Source organism: Oppia nitens, unplaced genomic scaffold (genome assembly GCF_028296485.1).
Source record: "Oppia nitens isolate AA-2021 unplaced genomic scaffold, nextdenovo-longstitch-racon4-pilon3 scaffold15_pilon_pilon_pilon, whole genome shotgun sequence".
Taxonomy (NCBI): Eukaryota; Metazoa; Arthropoda; class Arachnida; order Sarcoptiformes; family Oppiidae; genus Oppia; species Oppia nitens.
Window position 1 is genome coordinate 1,426,892 of NW_026533194.1, and position 20,331 is coordinate 1,447,222.

The 20,331-nt window shown below is 24.9% G+C and overlaps 4 protein-coding genes across 4 annotated transcripts; 3 read left to right on the forward strand and 1 right to left on the reverse strand.

Moving 5' to 3' along the window:
- Positions 1 to 2,256: 2,256 nt before the first annotated feature.
- On the reverse strand, positions 2,257 to 3,093 carry LOC128965000 (acireductone dioxygenase-like). The gene is made up of 2 exons (XM_054311656.1): positions 2,927 to 3,093; positions 2,257 to 2,755 (listed from the first exon to the last, which is right to left on the reverse strand). The coding sequence occupies exons 1-2, from the start codon at positions 3,065 to 3,067 to the stop codon at positions 2,315 to 2,317; spliced, it is 582 nt and encodes a 193-aa protein (XP_054167631.1). The 5' UTR covers positions 3,068 to 3,093; the 3' UTR covers positions 2,257 to 2,314.
- Positions 3,094 to 6,999: 3,906 nt separating this feature from the next.
- On the forward strand, positions 7,000 to 10,858 carry LOC128964987 (aldehyde dehydrogenase X, mitochondrial-like). The gene is made up of 8 exons (XM_054311643.1): positions 7,000 to 7,198; positions 7,319 to 7,381; positions 8,098 to 8,250; positions 8,338 to 8,619; positions 8,711 to 8,797; positions 8,902 to 9,183; positions 10,184 to 10,467; positions 10,543 to 10,858. Exons 2-8 carry the CDS (start codon positions 7,346 to 7,348, stop codon positions 10,856 to 10,858), a joined length of 1,440 nt encoding a protein of 479 aa, XP_054167618.1. The 5' UTR covers positions 7,000 to 7,198; positions 7,319 to 7,345.
- A 2,884-nt stretch (positions 10,859 to 13,742) lies between these two features.
- Positions 13,743 to 16,330, forward strand: LOC128963934 (aldehyde dehydrogenase, mitochondrial-like). Its single transcript, XM_054310483.1, has 8 exons — positions 13,743 to 13,958; positions 14,217 to 14,369; positions 14,464 to 14,745; positions 14,838 to 14,924; positions 15,001 to 15,282; positions 15,364 to 15,647; positions 15,734 to 16,049; positions 16,146 to 16,330. The coding sequence occupies exons 1-8, from the start codon at positions 13,920 to 13,922 to the stop codon at positions 16,176 to 16,178; spliced, it is 1,476 nt and encodes a 491-aa protein (XP_054166458.1). The 5' UTR covers positions 13,743 to 13,919; the 3' UTR covers positions 16,179 to 16,330.
- Positions 16,331 to 17,595: 1,265 nt separating this feature from the next.
- LOC128963943 (aldehyde dehydrogenase, mitochondrial-like) lies at positions 17,596 to 20,010 on the forward strand. Its single transcript, XM_054310495.1, has 8 exons — positions 17,596 to 17,651; positions 17,915 to 18,067; positions 18,150 to 18,431; positions 18,520 to 18,606; positions 18,677 to 18,958; positions 19,040 to 19,323; positions 19,412 to 19,727; positions 19,823 to 20,010. Exons 1-8 carry the CDS (start codon positions 17,613 to 17,615, stop codon positions 19,853 to 19,855), a joined length of 1,476 nt encoding a protein of 491 aa, XP_054166470.1. The 5' UTR covers positions 17,596 to 17,612; the 3' UTR covers positions 19,856 to 20,010.
- The last annotated feature ends 321 nt before the right edge of the window (positions 20,011 to 20,331 follow it).

The following is a 20,331-nucleotide window of genomic DNA, read 5'->3' on the forward strand; positions in this document are numbered from 1 at the left end:
ATATATATATATATATTGTAGATATATGTACTTTATATTTTTATATATTAATTGAACAATTTTTTTGATAAACAGTATAGAAAAGTACAGTACATAGAGATAATTATATTTAATATTTAATTTAATATTATATTTTTACTGTTGTTGGTGTTGTTGCTAACCAGCATCAAAATCATSGTATAGTATTAATAARATTAATATATATATATATATATATATATATATATATATTATATAAAGATTATCAAATATTAATCGCAGTTAAAATAAACAATATATTATACATGTATATACAGTATATTGTACATGTAAAATGCTACATTAAATTGTTATAACTTATAACTTATTAATAAACTAAAATAATAATATCTATTTACTTACAAATTAATCCCTTTTTTAAAATAAATAAATAAATACAGTATTATTTGTAATAATAATAAACACTGTAATAAACTTTAATATATATATATATAATTTGTAAAAAATTTTGTAAAATTAAGTTTTGACTTTTTTTCAAACTTATAACTTTAGTACTATTATTAGTATTACATAATATGGTTAACCCTTTATTTTGACAAAAAAAAAATACTTGACTCTCGTTAATAAAAAAAAATTGAGAGCAAAAATAAAATCTATTTTAACACATAATTAACATATAAATTATATATACACTACATTAAAGATAGCTATTTGTGTGTGTGTGTGTAATACAATCATGTTTAGTAATAATATACATATTACTGTAKTTTTGTTGTTGTTGATTTTGTAAATCTAAAAMTTATTGAAAAATATTTATTTTATTTTTTAAAAATATGTTAAACAAATTAGATTTTAATGATTATATAATGATAAATAATTTAAATATTTTGTTAATTAGAAATGTTAATAAACGATTATATAAAAAATGTTTTATTTATTCATAATRRAAATACCGAGAATATATTAAAACACATACACATACACATACACATACACATACACATACACATACACATACACATACACATACACATACACATACACATACACATACACATACACATACACATACACATACACATACACATACACATACACATACACATACACATACACATACACATACACATACACATACACATACACATACACATACACATACACATACACATACACATACACATACACATACACATACACATACACATACACATACACATACACATACACATACACATACACATACACATACACATACACATACACATACACATACACATACACATACACATACACATACACATCATACTTATATACTATTRAAATATTTTTTGAGTTAAAAATAAATAGCAAAAATAAAACAGTGATTGAAATTCACTGTTTGTTTCAAWYTTAAGAAAAAAAGTGAAACAAAAATATCATTCAATGATTACTAAGAATACATACACAAAAAAAACTGAAAAAAGTAATGGATTTTTACTTAAAGACAAACAAAGTTTGTTACAAAAAACATGAATTTTTTAAAAATCATATGATATATATWTATATCTATTTTCCTTTTATATATTGATATTTTGTAGTTAATTACTTGAAATAATTGGATGTTTTTTTAAAACAAAATTTTAAATTTTTTTATCTATTTTTATTTAAGTAATATATTAATCTTATTCTAAAATTATTGGTAATAATATATTTATTTAAAAAATATATAACTTGATTTTTGATAATTTTTAATTTTTTTAAAAAGCCATATTTTATTTTCACAAATTAAAATATTATTATTATTTTTAAAAATATATATATAATAATTAAACTAAAGTATATACAGTAAAAATTTTTAACATTCAATAATAATAAGTTAATCAGTCACTAGAGTGCAATGCTATTGTAATTTATAAGTATTGCTGAAAATGTTAACTACACTGTAATAGTAATAATAATAATAATAAATTACTGTTTAATACTTTAAACTAAGTATACAAAAAATAAAAATTATGATTTAATTATAATGACTAAAATAAATATTAACATAAAAAATTATTTTAAATTATATTTTTAAAAATTATTAATATATAACATTGTATTTAAGTATTTATCTATACTTAAAAAATTAAATATATTTAGAAATTATTAATTAATTAATTGAATTAAATCTAAAAACACTAACTTAAACATTAGTTAAATAATATACWGTATAAACATAATTATATAATATATTTCAAAAATGTTTTCAAATTTATTTTTATAACTAAAACAATTTTAACAAATWAAAGCAATAATAATAATATCATAATATTGTTTGTATTTTTAAAAATCAATATTATTATTATTATTATTAAAACCCTTTAACCGCACGGCTCATGTAGTCGACTCGGGCCGGATGTTCATCGGCCGGCCTATTAAACGACGACCAATCGGGTTTCGAGCCGAACAGCCGAAACAATTTGACATAATTGTCGACATCCAGAGTAAATCGATGGTAGGTTCCGGCCAACAAGTTTAGCTGATCGCCACGTCTAACATGTATACGCACCCACCTATTATCGATGTCGCGTACATCGAAATAGGCCGATCCGACCAATACTAGCCTAACCTCATCATCCGAGTGCAAGTGTTCCGTATAAAATGCACGCAATTTTTCCGAATAATTATCCAAACGTTCCGCATGTATGTCCAGTACATCCGTATAGACATAGCCCTTACTCGACGCATGTTTGGCCAACTCTTCCTCGATGTTGTTGTTGTCACTGTCGTTGTCATACTTGTCCACATTGACCTGGATGTCGGGGTGGGGTAGGGTTGGGTGGTAATAAATAAATTAAAAAAATTATATTATTTTTTTATAGAATATTCTGRTAGTTTTTTTTAAATATATATATATATACTGTATATATATATATAGGGGACAGTTAAGTAAAAATCTATGACTACTTTATCTTCTACATACTGTTTCAATGGTAACACCAGTTTTCCTACGAAGTTCATCCAGTGTTAGATACTCGGGTGGATTCAGATGACGGTCACTRCGTTTGACCGATTCATCTAACGGTTCCCGTAGGCTATCGTCTATATACCAGGCGTTTACCATATTGTTGGGTTAAGCTATGATTTTTTAAAAATAAAATATATAATAAATAATAACTGTTTTCAAGTATTAGCAAAAATGTTTTTTAAAATTTATATAAATAATATATATTTATATATTGATAATAAAAAAAGTAATAATTTTCAATATTGTTTAACTTATTTTTTGATTACTTAATTTGAACTTGAAAATTGTGTAATAAATATAAATAATAAAATAATAATTTTTATATATACATACAGTATACAGTAGATGCTAATGCATCAATATTTGATGGTATCATAATTTTTTTTAAATTATAAATTAATTAATTTGTACTTGAATTATAGCCAATATAGTGTACATGTTTTAGTGAGTGAGTGTGTGTGTGTGTGTGTGTGTGTGTGTGTGTGTGTGAGTGAGTGAGTGAGTGATAAATATGTTTAAAATATTTAATTTAAAATTGTAAAAAAGCTGTCAATAATTATATCAATGTTAAYATTTGATTATTAATGATAACTATGTATATGTTAAATATAATTGAGATAATCGATTGAATTGAAATATATAACAAATTGATTTTTTAAATCAAAATTTTAATTCAATTTTATTTTTTGTTTTTGTCTAAATAAACTATATTTAACAAAAAAAATTCTTTCCATAATTTCTGTATAAATATATTTAAAATAATTATTTTATTACTTTTTATAATTATTTTTATTATAAGTTATTTTCTTTGTTTAAAATTAGATTTTTTAACTAAAAATTTATCAAATTTATTCAAATTTATAAACTATTATATTATATTTATAATTTTAATTGTGATTAGTTAAATTATTTTTTAAATAGTTTAACAGTATTGTTGTATAACAAAATATTGAAATTATTATTACTATTATAACACTTGTAATACATTAATATTTCAATATTTTTTGTTATATAATAATAATGTTAAACTATTTAAAAAAATAATTTAACTATTTACAATTTATATTTATTTTATAAATTATAATTAAAAATAAATTTTCATTATTAATAAAATTATAGTAATAGTAATAATAATAATCTACTTTTTAAAACTGTTTATTATTATTAAAGTACTAAACAAACTTAATAATGAACTTTATATAAAAATTTTTTTAAGTACATTTAATTTATCCCTATATTAATTATGTATGTAATAGTTAATTACTACTGTATATTTATAAATTATAATATATATGATAATAATATAATATTTAGTATATTTTTTTAGTACTYATTTTWATCGTATAATTGTTATACTGTTATACATTATRTAACAAAAATAAAAATAAATGCATTTCACTCTTATTACATAATAATATAATAAGTTATCTGATTAGTACTGCAATTATTTATAATATTAGGTATTATTATTATTATTATTATTATGTATTTTTTTTGATAATTTATGATAGGTACATTTTATAAAAAATACTTAATAAAGATTATTATGGGAAATAAAGTCACATTAAATTATTAAGACAATTGTAATCAATTTCACTTTCAATTGTACGTAAATTATTTAATTTTTTTTATTTAATTTATTATATTTTAGTTATGATTTTTAATTGCATAATATTAATCAATTACAATCATCAATTAAGACAATATGTGGATAATAAAAAAAGTACAAAAATATTAGGTTTAAACTTATTTATTTAAATGTATAATTTCACTAATTTCTAGTATTATTAATTATTATTATTATTATTATTCAATCAAGTAGATTGTTAAAGTTAATTATAAATTATAAAAAAAAATTATTATTAATTTATTAATAATTAATTTTTATATAAAAGATAATAAAAATAATAATTTCTAAAAAAATTTATTACTACCTAATATTTTTGCAATACTACAATAACTACATGTAATTATTAAATTTAATCATAATCATTTTTAATTAAAAAAATTAATTAATTAATTAGATAATCTAATATTWAAAATTTTAATCAAATTGTATAATTATATGATTTTTTATWAATATATTATGATAGACAATTAAAAAATWWATTTTTACTAAATAAWWAATATTATATTTAATTCAAAACTACATTTTTAAAAAAATAGAAAACAAAATGAATAAATATATATARCAAATAAAAATTACAGATAAATATAAATTATAAAATAAATCAATTATAAATTAGTTTGAATTAATTAATTACGATATATTTATAAAAAAAAAGTTTATTAAATTTAAAAAATTGACGACAAAAAAATTACTATTAATACTAATAATAATAATATAAATTATTATAATGTAGTAGTTATGTAGTGAATAGTTATGTAAAAAACAAGGCTAATACCCTCCCCTCCCAAAAAAAAACAGACATCACAACATGTATAGTCATCTGTATGTATCTCCTGATGACAATTCTCTCTCTCTCTCTCTCTCTCTCTCCCGGACTATAGAGATGTCTATTTATTATCTATAAATTCATAATTTATAGATAATAATAATAATAAAACATAAATACAATTAAATAAATAAAAAATAAATAAATCCATGTATCACATAAAAAAACCAGTTAAGAATGCTAGAAAGCATTTTCACAAAAAAAAACTTGAATAGCATTGAAAACCAATAGTTTGTATAATTATAGCGTCTATATATAGTAACATATAAAAATTTAAAAACTGGTCAAATATACATAATATAAATATTGTCATGTATGGTATCAAATGATTCAGTATGACAAAATAAACTTAACTTTAGTCATGTAGGGTATCAAATGACTCGGTTTTACAAAATAACTACTCATGTGTGGTATCAAATGATTTAGTATAACAAAATAATCATCTATAATTATACTTTTGCCGCTTATACTTTATTATTCTTTTTGTTCCTTAGATATCAAAATTTTAATGCATATTTTTATCCTTGTTTTTGATGCTTTATTCAAATCTATACTTAAAAAAAATTTCTTAAATTTTTTTATACTTTTGCCGCCATTTTAAAAGAAATTATACTGATATATTGTATTATATCATATTTTTGATGCTCTTTACAATTCTAAACGTTAAAATTTTTACTTAATTTTTTTACTTTGGCCGCCATTTTGTCTAAGTTCCCGAAGAGATATCAAAATTTTAATTAAACTTTTCAATAGATTATTAGTAGTCCTCTAACCGAATCTGAAGTCAGAATTTCAAAATTCGCAAAATGTAATGTTACACACACACAGACCAAAAGGCTCGTATAGATTTCAGAAAACAAAACTTTTTCAAGTTTTTTTTTTTTTTTGAATATATATCAAAATTTATTAATATTTATAATAATATTAATAATACATATAACATAAATTAACAACAATAATAGAGATAGTATTAATGTATATAATTCTATAATTTGTATTATTATTATTATTATTAATTATATAATAATTTTAATTTATTAAACAAATTTATATCTACTAAACAATATATACCTAATAATAAAAAATATTCTAAACTTAAAATCCTATTATAAAACTATATATACATTATATGATTGTATAATTTGTGTAATTTATATACAGTATTTCATTTAGAAATATATTAATAATTCATATACTGTATAAATGTATTGTACAATACAATTAGTTTTTGTTTTTAATTAATAGTTAATAATTAATTAATTCAATTAATAAAATATTGGTAAAGTAACATTGATAAATTTTTTTATTAGTCACTGTTCAAACATAAATGTTAACAATTTGTCTACTATTTTTTAGAGAGAGAGAGAGAGAGAGAGAGAGAGAGAGAGAGAGAGAGAGAGAGAGAGAGAGAGAGAGAGAGAGTTTCAATGTCACTAAAAGTTTCAGTATATATATATATATAGCATATGTACTGTACATATGGTTAGGAAGAGTCTATATATATATAATATAATAAATTAGTCGACTGTTTTATATACTATACTAAACTATATATTCCAGTTCCCTTTTAAAAGAAAATATTTTAACAAAAAAAAATTAGTGTTCAATAAATTCTAGYTAAAACTAGTTGTTATTTTTGTTGTTGTTGTCGGCTACCAGTGCTCAACAGGGCTAACAACAAACATATAGTATCAGTTTAAACTCCCAGTTCCCATACTAAAAAATTTTTTACAAAACTAATTTGTTTTGTTAGATATATTGCTAGATAGTGGTTAGTATACATTGTTATTATTATTATAATTATAGTTTAATTGTAGCTATAATTGAAAGACATAAACGTTTTTTTTTGTTGGCTAATAAWTATATTAATTAAATAATAATTTTTATTTAGTTTATATTAGTAATAATAATAATAATAATGGTTATCAAAAATCCAGAAGTCAAATATACTCAGGTATTTAAAACATATATATATATATATATAWTTATAATACTATTTTAATAATATTATTTTAATTTATTATTTTAAAGTTTCATATTATTTAATTTAATTTATAATAAATGCTTGTTTTTATATATATAATTTTAGTTTAGATTTTTTATGATCAATATATAAATATATAATATCTGAAAACATGTATTGTATGTATTGTTTTCAAATTTATTATTATTTTTTTTTGAAGGACAACTTAACTAAAAATATGTGTTTAATTTTTTTTGCAAATACTGCTAAWACTTGGTAGTGTAGGCAATCCCTGTCCCCCCACCACCTAACATAAATTGATTTTATATTAATAATATAGATAATACAGTACAATTATAATAATATGTTGATTACATAATTTTATTTTGTTTGCTATAAGATAATCATAAATATATAATTTTTTGTTTACTAAAATTTATTAAATATATATATATAAGTAGTACTGTATATACAGTATATAAAAAATTAATTATTARTTTAATAATAATAATAATAAATAATTATTAAGTGAATAATTAGACTAATTTTTTATGTATAAAAAATAAATAATTTCTATAAAACTATTTTATAAACTAAAGTAGTGATTAATTTGTATCTCAAATTTTTTTAATCTATGGTCTATTAAAAACAAATATCATATTTTTTTAAAAATCAATTATTTTTTTGTTAACCCCCCCCCTAACTAGCTCTTCATCAACAATGAATGGGTTAACTCGGTTAGCGGYAAAACATTTGAAACGGTAAACCCGGTGACCGGCGAAGTGATTACTCGGGTMCAGGAGGGCGACAAAGCCGACATCGAAAAGGCCATCAAAGCTGCCCGACAGGCCTTTGCACTGGTAGGTGTCATTGAGTCGATTGTAATTGGCTGCAAATGGGTGTTTCTAATATACATCCCTTTCCCTTCTAACTAATTATAATACCAGAACTCCAAATGGCGTACCATTGATGCCTCCGAAAGAGGTCGACTAATCTTCAAGTTAGCCGATCTACTTGAACGAGACATCGACTATTTGGCTTCGTTGGAAACACTTGATAATGGAAAGCCGTTTAAGGATGCCCTATGGGACATGAATGCGGCCATTGCCTCATTGCGCTACTATGCCGGCTGGGCTGATAAAATTCACGGTAAAGTTATACCAGCTGACGGTCCGTTTTTGGCATTTACCCGAAGTGAACCGATCGGTGTGTGCGGACAAATCATACCGGTATGAAAAATCGATACACACACACAGTATTTATTAATTTTTATGCTACCTGTGCTCTAATAAAAAAATATTATTGATATAATAAATACAGTGGAATTTTCCGCTATTTATGATGGCCTGGAAAATCGGTCCCGCATTGACCACTGGTAACGTGTGTATTGTCAAACCAGCCGAACAGGTATGTTATGGTTGCGTTAGGTTATCGATACCAACCCCTCCCTCTATATACACACATATATACTCTAATTGTTATGTGTTTTTCGCCCACAATATGAATATTAGACACCATTATCGGCACTATATTTGGCCAGTTTGGTGAAAGAGGCCGGTTTTCCGCCCGGTGTGGTCAATGTTGTACCTGGTTATGGACCGACTGCCGGTGCTGCACTCGTTGAACATCGTAGTGTAGACAAAGTAGCCTTTACCGGATCGACTGAAGTCGGCCGTATCATACAGGCCAGTGCCGGCCGAAGCAATACTAAACGGGTGACACTGGAAATGGGCGGCAAATCGCCGCTTGTTATCTTCGAGGACGCGGACATCGATGCGGCCGTACTGACAGCGGTAAGTGAATGGGGGGGCCTATCTATCTATCTATATATCCATTGCCCAGATATCCTGATCCCAAACACACCTAAAATATGAGTACATATTTAGTATTTTGTTTTTTAACAACATATATGTATTGCATACTTATTTAGTAATCGTTTTTTAAAAAATTTATTTGAAAAACAAAATTATTATTTATTAATAATTATTTTCTATATATTAGTTTTATTAGTAAAATCAGTTCAAAAAAATCAGTTTTTTTTAATCAGTGATTTTCATTGAATTAATGGGAAAAAATATAGATTTTTTAACTAAATTTTTTTAAAAAAAAAATTGCTGATAAATCAATCAATCAAACAAACAAAAAACAGATATTATTTTCTTTATGTTAATGAAAATATCATGACTAGAAAAAAAATAGTTTAATTAAAATTAAAACAATGAGTGCTTTTTATTTTTTTTAAAGTTTGGTATCATAGTTTCAAAGTTTATATTACTGTATCACAAAAAAATTAATATATTGATATAATTGTAAATTACAATTTGTAATAGCATAGCATAAACATATTAAATACTTTATTTTATATATCAATATATTTAATATATCAGTGTACCCAAACCAGCTATTTATCTAAAAAAATTTAAAAAAATTAAATATATTAGTATATATATACACACAGTATATCTATTGACTGATATTCACCCCATATATTACTATAGCTGTAGCTATTAATATGAAATATACATTTTAAACACACATTTTTAAAAACTTTAATTAATTTAATATAATATTTCAATATTATATATACTTTATAATAATAATAATAAATAATAGGATAGTTGTATATAAATTGTAATTAATAGATACACACACTAACAAACAAACACATACATACACTACATAACATATAGACACATATACTAATAATCTGTACTAATTTTTTTTAAATAACCAACTGTCCCCCACTGATATACCATATTGATGGACACACACACACACACCCACACCGTTTAGCATGCCGGTGTATTCATCAATCAGGGCCAGTGTTGCTGTGCCTCATCCCGTATCTTTGTCCACGACTCCATCTACGACAAGTTTGTCCAGCGATCGGTCGAATTGGCCAAAAAACGAGTGGTCGGCGACCCGACTGACCTGACCACCCAACAGGGACCGCAAGTGGACGAGGAACAGTTCAACAAGATTCTGGCATTGATCGACACTGGACGCAAACAGGGTGCCAACTTGTTGACCGGTGGCCAACGKTGCGGTAGTAAAGGCTATTTTATTCAGCCAACTGTGTAAGTGAAAAGTGGGGGGTTATTTATAGCTACCGGTGCTAATGATCTTTCCTTTTATAAAAAAAAAAAAAACAGTTTCAGTAACGTTACCGACGACATGACTATAGCCACTGAGGAAATCTTCGGACCGGTTCAGTCGTTGTTCAAGTTTTCCACTTTCGACGAAGTTATTGAACGATGCAATAATACCAACTATGGTCTGGCGGCCGGTTGTTTTACTCGGGAYATCGATCGGGCCATACGTTTTGCCCAACAGGTTCAGGCGGGTTCGGTTTGGATCAATACGTTTCTAGCGCTGGGACCGCAGACACCGTTTGGCGGTTTCAAGGAATCGGGTTTTGGCCGCGAAAACGGCGAGGACGGCCTACACGAGTATCTGGAAGTCAAATGAGAGATAGATAGATAGATATATATATATATATATATATATATATATATATATATATAGAAGATGAGAGATAGATAGATAGAKAGAGAGAGAGAGAGAGAGAGAGAGAGAGAGAGAGAGAGAGAGAGAGAGAGACAGTTAGCTTACAGATTACTGTATAATATACTGTATTTATTTACATATATTTTTTTGTTTTGCAGGTTGTTATCAATAATCCACACAAACATTCATAGAAAAAAACTTACGATAGATAGAGGAGGAGGGACTGGTAGTTATGTTTTTATTTTAAAGAGGAACTGCCAGTTATCGGATGTGTTTGGCTATAATGTTGGACAATGGGAATAATCAATTCACAATTTTTTTACAAAATTTTAGTTAATTATAAACAAATATTTTTTTCTTTTATATATACAGTAAATATAAATCTAATATTAGATATAAATACATACATATAATATACAGGATATTATAGTTAAAACTAAAATTTAATAATTAATAATTTTTGGTTTGTTTGTAGATTTTAATTTTTAATTTTTTTTTTAACTTACCGGTAACAAAAATAATTTGCAATAGTTTTTTTTGTGGTTAAATAATAATTAATTTTGTCTGTCATAGAGGAAAACTGAATATATTATATGTATTGAATTGAATTAAAAATAAAAAAATAAACTATATTTTATGCAAAAATTGTATACTAAAAATTTTAATTTTATTGTTAAATTTATATATAAATAGTAATTGATTAATATATATACATATTATATATATATATATATATATATATATAAATTTATATACAATAAGTGACGTTAAAAATAATTTTGTAAACATTATTCAAAATTTCAATAATTAAATTTGAATTTCAAATTAGAAATTATTGTAGAAAATAATTAATTAAATTATTAATAGTATAAAACAATATTAATTAGTAAACTTTTTATAGTGAATAACTAAATAATTATATATTTATAATTATAGTAAATATACATAATTATAAAAATCATTTTTTTTTGCTGATATTAACTATATATTTGCTAAATAATAATATTAATTAATAATATACGATATAAATAATATTATATTGAATTAAATAAAATTAAATAATTTTGTTTTACATTTGATTTTTTTGATGGTATATGTCTAGACAATTAAAAAAACGTTGTTTATATTAAAAATTAAWAATTTTTAACAAAAAAAAAGATATCTYTAAAATTTTATTAGTTTATTCACACTTATAAACTTTAGATTTAGATTTATTTAGACTTTATTATGAATAAATTATGTCAAAATAAAATATGTTACTATTACATTAAGTACATAGATATGGACAAATAGAAAATTTCCTAATAGATTTTCCATAAAAAGTTTCTAGAAAATTTATTGTTATACTATGAGATCCCTATATAGCTATATTATAATTATAACTATAAATATATTAATGAGACACATATAATATTATGCTATATAATGTAATTACATTATTATACAAATGGGATCCATATTATAAATAATTGTAATTATTAAATAAAAATAAGTTTTGTAAAAATTTTATTCATCTATTTTTAAAATAGTAATACTACTAATAATATTTAATTATTACTTGTTACAAAACAAATGTTACATGATAACAAATATAGAGAAAACTAAATTAACCATGGGCATTCCATAGATATAATAGAATTTTTTTTAAATAGAAACTTTCTAGAAATTTCTTTATTATTTTTTATAAATTTCTATATTTTTTTTGCCAACACTACTTAAAGTACATTATCTGAAAAAAWWWTTTTATATCATCAAATAAATGATAATATAATATATATATATATAACAAAAGTTGCATAATAAGAAAAAAATGATTTATTTTTTTCAATAATTATAAACTATAATTTATAAAAGTACATTTTCAATGAAATAAATATTATATATTATTTAATGTAATATTAGACAATATTGCAGATATTGTACTAAATATGACCTTAATATAAACTAATAATAATTAATAATTAATAATAATAATTATAATTATTATTATACTATAAATTATAATTTAAAATATTTCAATTTATTTTATTTACTAAAATATTGTATATTATATAAAATATAATCACTTATTTATAATATAAAATTTATAAAATATATAAAAAAAATTTAATAAATTCAAAATAATAAAATGTAATAACATTATGTAACATATGTAATAACATATTTTATTTAATAAATTACTTAATTAAATTTATTAATTAAATAAAACATTTAAATAAAAATTAATTATAAATATCCATTTTTGTAGTTAAATTGTGATAATTACAAACAAACAAAAATTAATGTAAGTATCTTGATAAATTAAAAAAAATTAAACTTTAAACTTATATCCTGTATATAGTAATAAAAAAACTGTATAACTATTTATTTATAATTATTATAATTTAATATTATGTAAAAAAAAATTATTATGAATTAGTATTTTAGGAAATGTATAAAAATATTATAAGATTTGTTCAATTGATTAAATTATGATTAATATGATATTTAATGACCTTGGTCAGTGCTTTATACTTAAAAAAAATAAAAAAATTAATGTATGATATTATAGATATTAATGTAAACTAATATCAATTATTAAGTTACTGTATAAATGATTAGAAAAAAACAAATTGAAAAACAACAAAAAATAGCTATCAATTGATACAAAAAAAATTTTTATGTTAAACATTAAACTTTTTATTTTAAAGCATATTTTGAGATAATATTTATAATAATACTAATACTACTACTAATAATAGTTACTATTATATACAGTACAACTTGATTACATTGTTAAAAAAAATTTTTATAATCAGTTATAATCGTTATATACACCGGTATATAAAGAGGCACATTTGTATTTAAATACCAGTGCTAGACATACCAGTGCCAGTAGTTTGTTTAAACATACTGTAGATAAAAAAATAATAATAGCAAGAGTTTATTGTGTTTAACATTTCATTACAATTATAATATATTTTATATTTTTAAAAGAAAAAATATTATAATATAATAAAATATTTTTTTAGTTAAATAAATAATGGCCGTCAATCGTAATCCAGAAATCAAATATACCCAGGTAATAAAATATTTAAATTAAATAATATTTATTAATTAATAATTAAATTTTAATTGTATTTTTAAATATATTAGTAATTACTTATTGTTATTTATTATTAATTATATAATACTWAATATAATGATTTTGCATTTAAATATACAATGATTTAAATAACTATATTGTATTTAATGTTTAAAAAATTAAATTTTTTTTGAAATTTTATCATATATTATGTTATTTTTAAAAAATATTGATAAATATTTTTATACTCTAAAGATCTTCATCAACAATGAATGGGTTAACTCGGTTAGCGGTAAAACATTTGAAACGGTAAACCCGGTGACYGGCGAAGTGATCACTCRGGTCCAGGAGGGCGACAAAGCCGACATCGAAAAGGCTGTCAAAGCCGCCCGACTGGCCTTYAAAAGGGTTAGTAGTTTGTTGTTGTTGTCGTTGTTGTTGTGATTGAAATAGTCTTCAAATTTCAATACATATATCATTTTGTTTTATTTATTTTAATTAGGGATCCGTTTGGCGTACTATCGATGCCTCAGAAAGAGGACGACTGTTGTACCGATTGGCCGATCTTATCGAAAGAGATGCCGACTATTTAGCCTCATTGGAGACACTGGACAATGGAAAGCCCTATACAAATGCTGTCGGCGACATTCAGGGTGCTCTGGGACAGCTCCGATACTATGCCGGTTGGGCTGATAAAGTACACGGCAAAGTAGTACCGGCCGATGGCCAAGTATTTGCCTTTACCCGAGTCGAGCCAATTGGTGTTTGCGGTCAAATCATACCCGTAAGTGTCATATATATATCATATAAATATATAATGATATAGCATTAGAAATTTATTTTTATTTGATTTTTTGATTTTGGTTATATTTCTAGTGGAATTTCCCGGTATTTTTATTGGCCGGCAAATTGGGACCCGCATTGGCCACCGGTAACGTTGTTGTTGTCAAACCCGCCGAACAGGTATTTAAATTTTTTTTTAAATATTTAGATACTTTACTTATATACTGTATTTGTTTCTCGTATATATATACTATAGACACCATTGACGGCCCTATATGTAGCCAATTTGGTCAAAGAGGCCGGTTTCCCGCCTGGCGTAGTCAACGTTGTCCCCGGTTATGGCCATACAGCCGGTGCCGCCCTGTCCGAGCATCTGGATGTCGACAAAATAGCTTTTACCGGATCGACCGAAGTCGGCAAACTTATTCAGATAGCTTCTGGCAAATCAAACGGCAAACGAGTGACACTGGAAACGGGCGGCAAATCGCCGCTCATTGTCTTTGACGACGCCAACATCGATGAGGCCGTACTCGTAGCGGTCAGTAGTATAAATAACATACAGTTCCTCTCATATAGAGTACAGTATATAAAATAATTTGTTGGTTTTGTATATCTATAGCACGAAACAGTGTTTGTTAACCAAGGACAGACATGTTGTGCGGCCACCCGTTTGTTTGTCCAGGACACCATCTACGATAAGTTTGTCGAAAAATCGGTAGAGTTGGCCAAAAAACGACAACTGGGCGATCCATACGAGTCGACTACACAACAGGGACCGCAAATCGATGACAAACAATTTGCTAAAGTACTTAAACTGATTGATACCGGTGTCCAGGAGGGTGCAAAACTGTTGGCCGGTGGCAAACGATGGGGTACCCGGGGTTACTATGTCGAGCCAACTGTGTAATGATTACTGGATTATATATTATATGACCACTCGATATATTAAACTGTACTAATTGTATGATTGTATGACTACTTATATATAGTTTTGCTGACGTAAAGGACAGCCATACCATAGCCAAGGAGGAAATCTTCGGACCGGTTCAGTCCATATTGAAGTTTAAAACATTGGATGAAGTGGTCGATAGAGCCAACGATACGACCTACGGTTTGGCTGCCGGTGCATTTACCAATGATGTCAACAAAGCATTGAAACTGTTTCAGTCGCTTGAATCGGGAAACGTTTGGATCAATACGTTTTTGGCGGTCAAACCGCAGACACCGTTTGGCGGTTACAAACAATCGGGTTTTGGCCGCGAGTTTGGCGAAGACGGACTACACGAGTATCTCGAAATCAAATCGGTATACAATTGTTTGATTGATTTTTATTATTATTTTTTTTAATTATTAGTTTATATTTTAATATTTATTTGTTTGTTTCTAATACTAATCTAATAGGTTGTCTTCAAAGTGGATGAGAAAAACTCGTAATTTAAAAAAAAAATTATCAGAAAACAAAATAATTGATAATTATTTTATTTTTAACATAAAATTGTTTATTATTTAATAATTTGAAATCAATTTTGTTTTTTTTGTCAAATCATTGTAATGAATGGTGAATCAATAAATTCTTGATATTTTAACAAAAATAATTTTTTCAATTATTAATATATTTTATGTATATAAATGCTATCATAAATAAAATATGTTTTTGACTTTATATTTAAAAGTTTTGCCCAAAGTTTTATGTATAATTTGTTTTATAACGGGTTAAAAAAAATAAATAAATTATCAATAATTTTTCAGGAAAATTGTAGAATATTTCTGTAGGAAACTTTCCTCACTTGTTGTTGATGCCCGAACTCTACATATATAATATTTTTATTAATATATTATTTTTTAAAATCATATTTTGCATTAATTAATAAATAAATCATAATTTTTTATGTTTAAAAATATTTTTTTAAATTAAACATTTATTGTTTTATTACATACAAATATATATATTAAATATAAATAATGTTATATTCATTTAATTAATTATTTAAATATATATATTATAATTCTAAAATAAATAATGCTACAAAATTTTTTTTGATATTCATTTAATTTTAACTTGTTTTTTTATTTTTAAAAATTTTTTTTCCTTTTTAAGTTAAGGAATCGTGTGGAAATGCTTTTAAAGCATTCTCAGATTTTATTTTTTATTTTGTAAATATAAGCTATTTGTTTATATTAAAACTCAGTTTATTTATTTATTATTATTTTATTTTTAATATTAGATTTTATATAAATAGAAAAAATTTTAGGAAATATTAAACATTAGGATGTTTTGTACAATAGATTAAATTGTTTGATTGATTTAAATATTAATTCAAAAATATATATATAATTTCTAATTAACAGTGTTTTATATTGTTGTAATAACTAAAATAACAATGAGATATAAAAAAATTTAATGTTTAATTCAATAATTAATGTAAACTCATATGAATTACAAAATTATAAATTAATAGCAAAATAAAAGTTATAAAACAAAACAAATGATGACTTTAAATAAATCAATTAAAGAAAAACATTAAACTATTATTAAGCATATTTTGATATAATTTTTAATAATATAAATTAATTATACTATTATTTAAGTATAATATTAGTCTATTTATACTATTGTATAGTATAACTTGATTATACAGTATATATATATTGTTAAAATTTTTATAATCAGTTAAATTTTATACATAGTTAACAAAACAGTTATATGAAATATTTTCTTTAATACCAGTGCTAGACATACCAGTGCCTGTGTTTAGACAAAAAATACTAATATCAAGAGTTTGTGGTTAAACATTTCATTACAATTATATTGATATATATTTAAAAAATAAATTAAATAATATTAAATAATTTTTAGATAAATAAATAATGGCCGTCAATCGTAATCCGGAAATCAAATATACCCAGGTAAGTAAATATTTAAATATAATATTAATTAATTAATAATAATAATAATTTAATTTAAATTTTTTTATATATTTGTAATTACTTATTATTATTACTTTTTATAATTTTATACTAATATAATGAGTTAGCATAATATACTATAAGATTTTTAACTTGGCTATACTGTATATAATGTATTGAAATTTTATTATATGTCTATATGTATATAGAAAAAATAAAATATATTAAAAAATTATTAATAATAATATTTTTTTTACTTCAAGATCTTCATCAACAATGAATGGGTTAACTCGGTTAGCGGTAAAACATTTGAAACGATAAACCCAGTGACTGGTAAAGTGATCACTCGGGTACAGGAGGGCGACAAAGCCGACATCGATAAGGCTGTTAAAGCCGCCCGACTGGCCTTCAAACGGGTTAGTAGTTTGTTGTAATTGAAACAGTGATTGAAATTGTATTTCAATAAATATATCATTTTGTTTTTGATGTTTTGCTTAGGGATCCGTTTGGCGTACAATCGATGCCTCAGAAAGAGGACGACTGTTGAACCGATTGGCCGATCTTATCGAAAGAGATGTCGACTATTTAGCCTCATTGGAAACACTGGACAATGGAATGCCCTATAAAAGAGCTGTCCACGAGATTCGGGGTGGTCTGGGACTGCTCCGATACTATGCTGGTTGGCCTGATAAAGTACACGGCAAAGTAATACCAGCCGATGGCCAAGTATTTGCCTTTACCCGAGTCGAGCCAATCGGTGTTTGCGGTCAAATCATACCCGTAAGTGTCATATATATCATCAAAAAAAAACTAATAGATTATTGAATTTGAATCTTTAATTTTGATTTTTTTTGGGTTAAATTTCTAGTGGAATTACCCGTTATTTTTATTGGCCGGCAAATTGGGACCCGCATTGGCTACCGGTAACGTTGTTGTTGTCAAACCCGCCGAACAGGTATTTAAATTTTTTTTAAATATTTAAATACTTTACTTATATATTTGTTTATCGTATATATATACTATAGACACCATTGACGGCCCTATATGTAGCCAATTTGGTCAAAGAAGCCGGTTTTCCGCCGGGCGTAGTCAACGTTGTTCCCGGTTATGGCCATACAGCCGGTGCCGCCCTGTCCGAGCATCTGGATGTCGACAAAATAGCTTTTACCGGATCGACCGAAGTCGGCAAACTTATTCAGATAGCTTCTGGCAAATCAAACGGCAAACGAGTGACACTGGAAACGGGCGGCAAATCGCCGCTCATTGTCTTCGACGACGCAAACATTGATGAGGCCGTCGTCGTAGCGGTCAGTAGTATAAATAACATGCCGTTCCTCGCATATACAGTACAGTATATAAAATAATTTGTTGGTTTTGTATATCTATAGCACGAAACAGTGTTTGTTAATCAGGGACAGACATGTTGTGCGGCCACCCGTTTGTTTGTCCAGGACACCATCTACGATAAGTTTGTTGAAAAATCGGTAGAATTGGCCAAAAAACGTCAACTTGGCGATCCATACGAGACGACTACACAACAGGGACCGCAAATCGATGACAAACAATTTGCTAAAGTACTTAAACTGATTGATACCGGTGTCCAGGAGGGTGCAAAACTGTTGGCCGGTGGCAAACGATGGGGTACCCGGGGTTACTATGTCGAGCCAACTGTGTAATGATTACTGGATTATATATTATATGACCACTTAATATATTAAACTGTACTAATTGTATGACTACTTATATATATATATATATAGTTTTGCTGATGTAAAGGACAGCCATACCATAGCCAAGGAGGAAATCTTCGGACCGGTTCAGTCTATATTGAAGTTCAAAACATTGGATGAAGTGGTCGATAGGGCTAACGATACGACCTACGGTTTGGCTGCCGGTGCATTTACCAACGATGTCAATAAAGCACTGAAACTGTTTCAGTCGCTTGAATCGGGAAACGTTTGGATCAATACGTTTTTGGCGGTCAAACCGCAGACACCGTTTGGCGGTTACAAACAATCGGGATTTGGCCGCGAGTTTGGCGAAGACGGTCTACACGAGTATCTCGAAATCAAATCGGTATACAATTGTTTGATTGATTTTTAATTTTTTTTTTTTAAATAATACTTTATATTTTAATATTTATTTGTTTGTTTCTAATACTAATCTAATAGGTTGTCTTCAAAGTGGATGAGAAAAACTCATAATTTTTTTTAAAAAAAAATTATTATAAGAAAACAAAATAATTGATAATTATTTTATTTTTAACATAAAATTGTTTATTATTTAATAATTTGAAATCAATTTTGTTTTTTTTGTCAAATCATTGTAATGAATGTTGAATCAATAAATTCTTGATATTTTAACAAAAATAATTTTTTCAATAATTAATATATTTTATGTATATAAATGCTATCATAAATAAAATATGTTTTTGACGTTATATTTAAAAGTTTTGCCCAAAGTTTTATGTATACTTTGTTTTATAACGGGTTAAAAAAATAAATAAATTATCAATAATTATTCAGAAAAATTGTAGAATATTTCTGTAGGAAACTTTCCTCACTTGTTGTTTGTGCCCGAACTCTACATATATAATATTTTTATTAATATATTATTTTTTCATTATTATTTTTTAAAATCATATTTTGCATTAATTAATAAATAAATCATAATTTTTATG

What these genes read in the sequence shown, in the direction of transcription:
- LOC128963943 (XM_054310495.1), top strand. Translation starts at nt 17,613, where the DNA reads ATGGCCGTCAATCGTAATCCGGAAATCAAATATACCCAG. An exon ending in TTGTCAAACCCGCCGAACAG is followed by an intron (nt 18,607 to 18,676) that starts GTATTTAAATTT and finishes TATATACTATAG; the next exon opens with ACACCATTGACGGCCCTATA. An exon ending in AGTATCTCGAAATCAAATCG is followed by an intron (nt 19,728 to 19,822) that starts GTATACAATTGT and finishes CTAATCTAATAG; the next exon opens with GTTGTCTTCAAAGTGGATGA.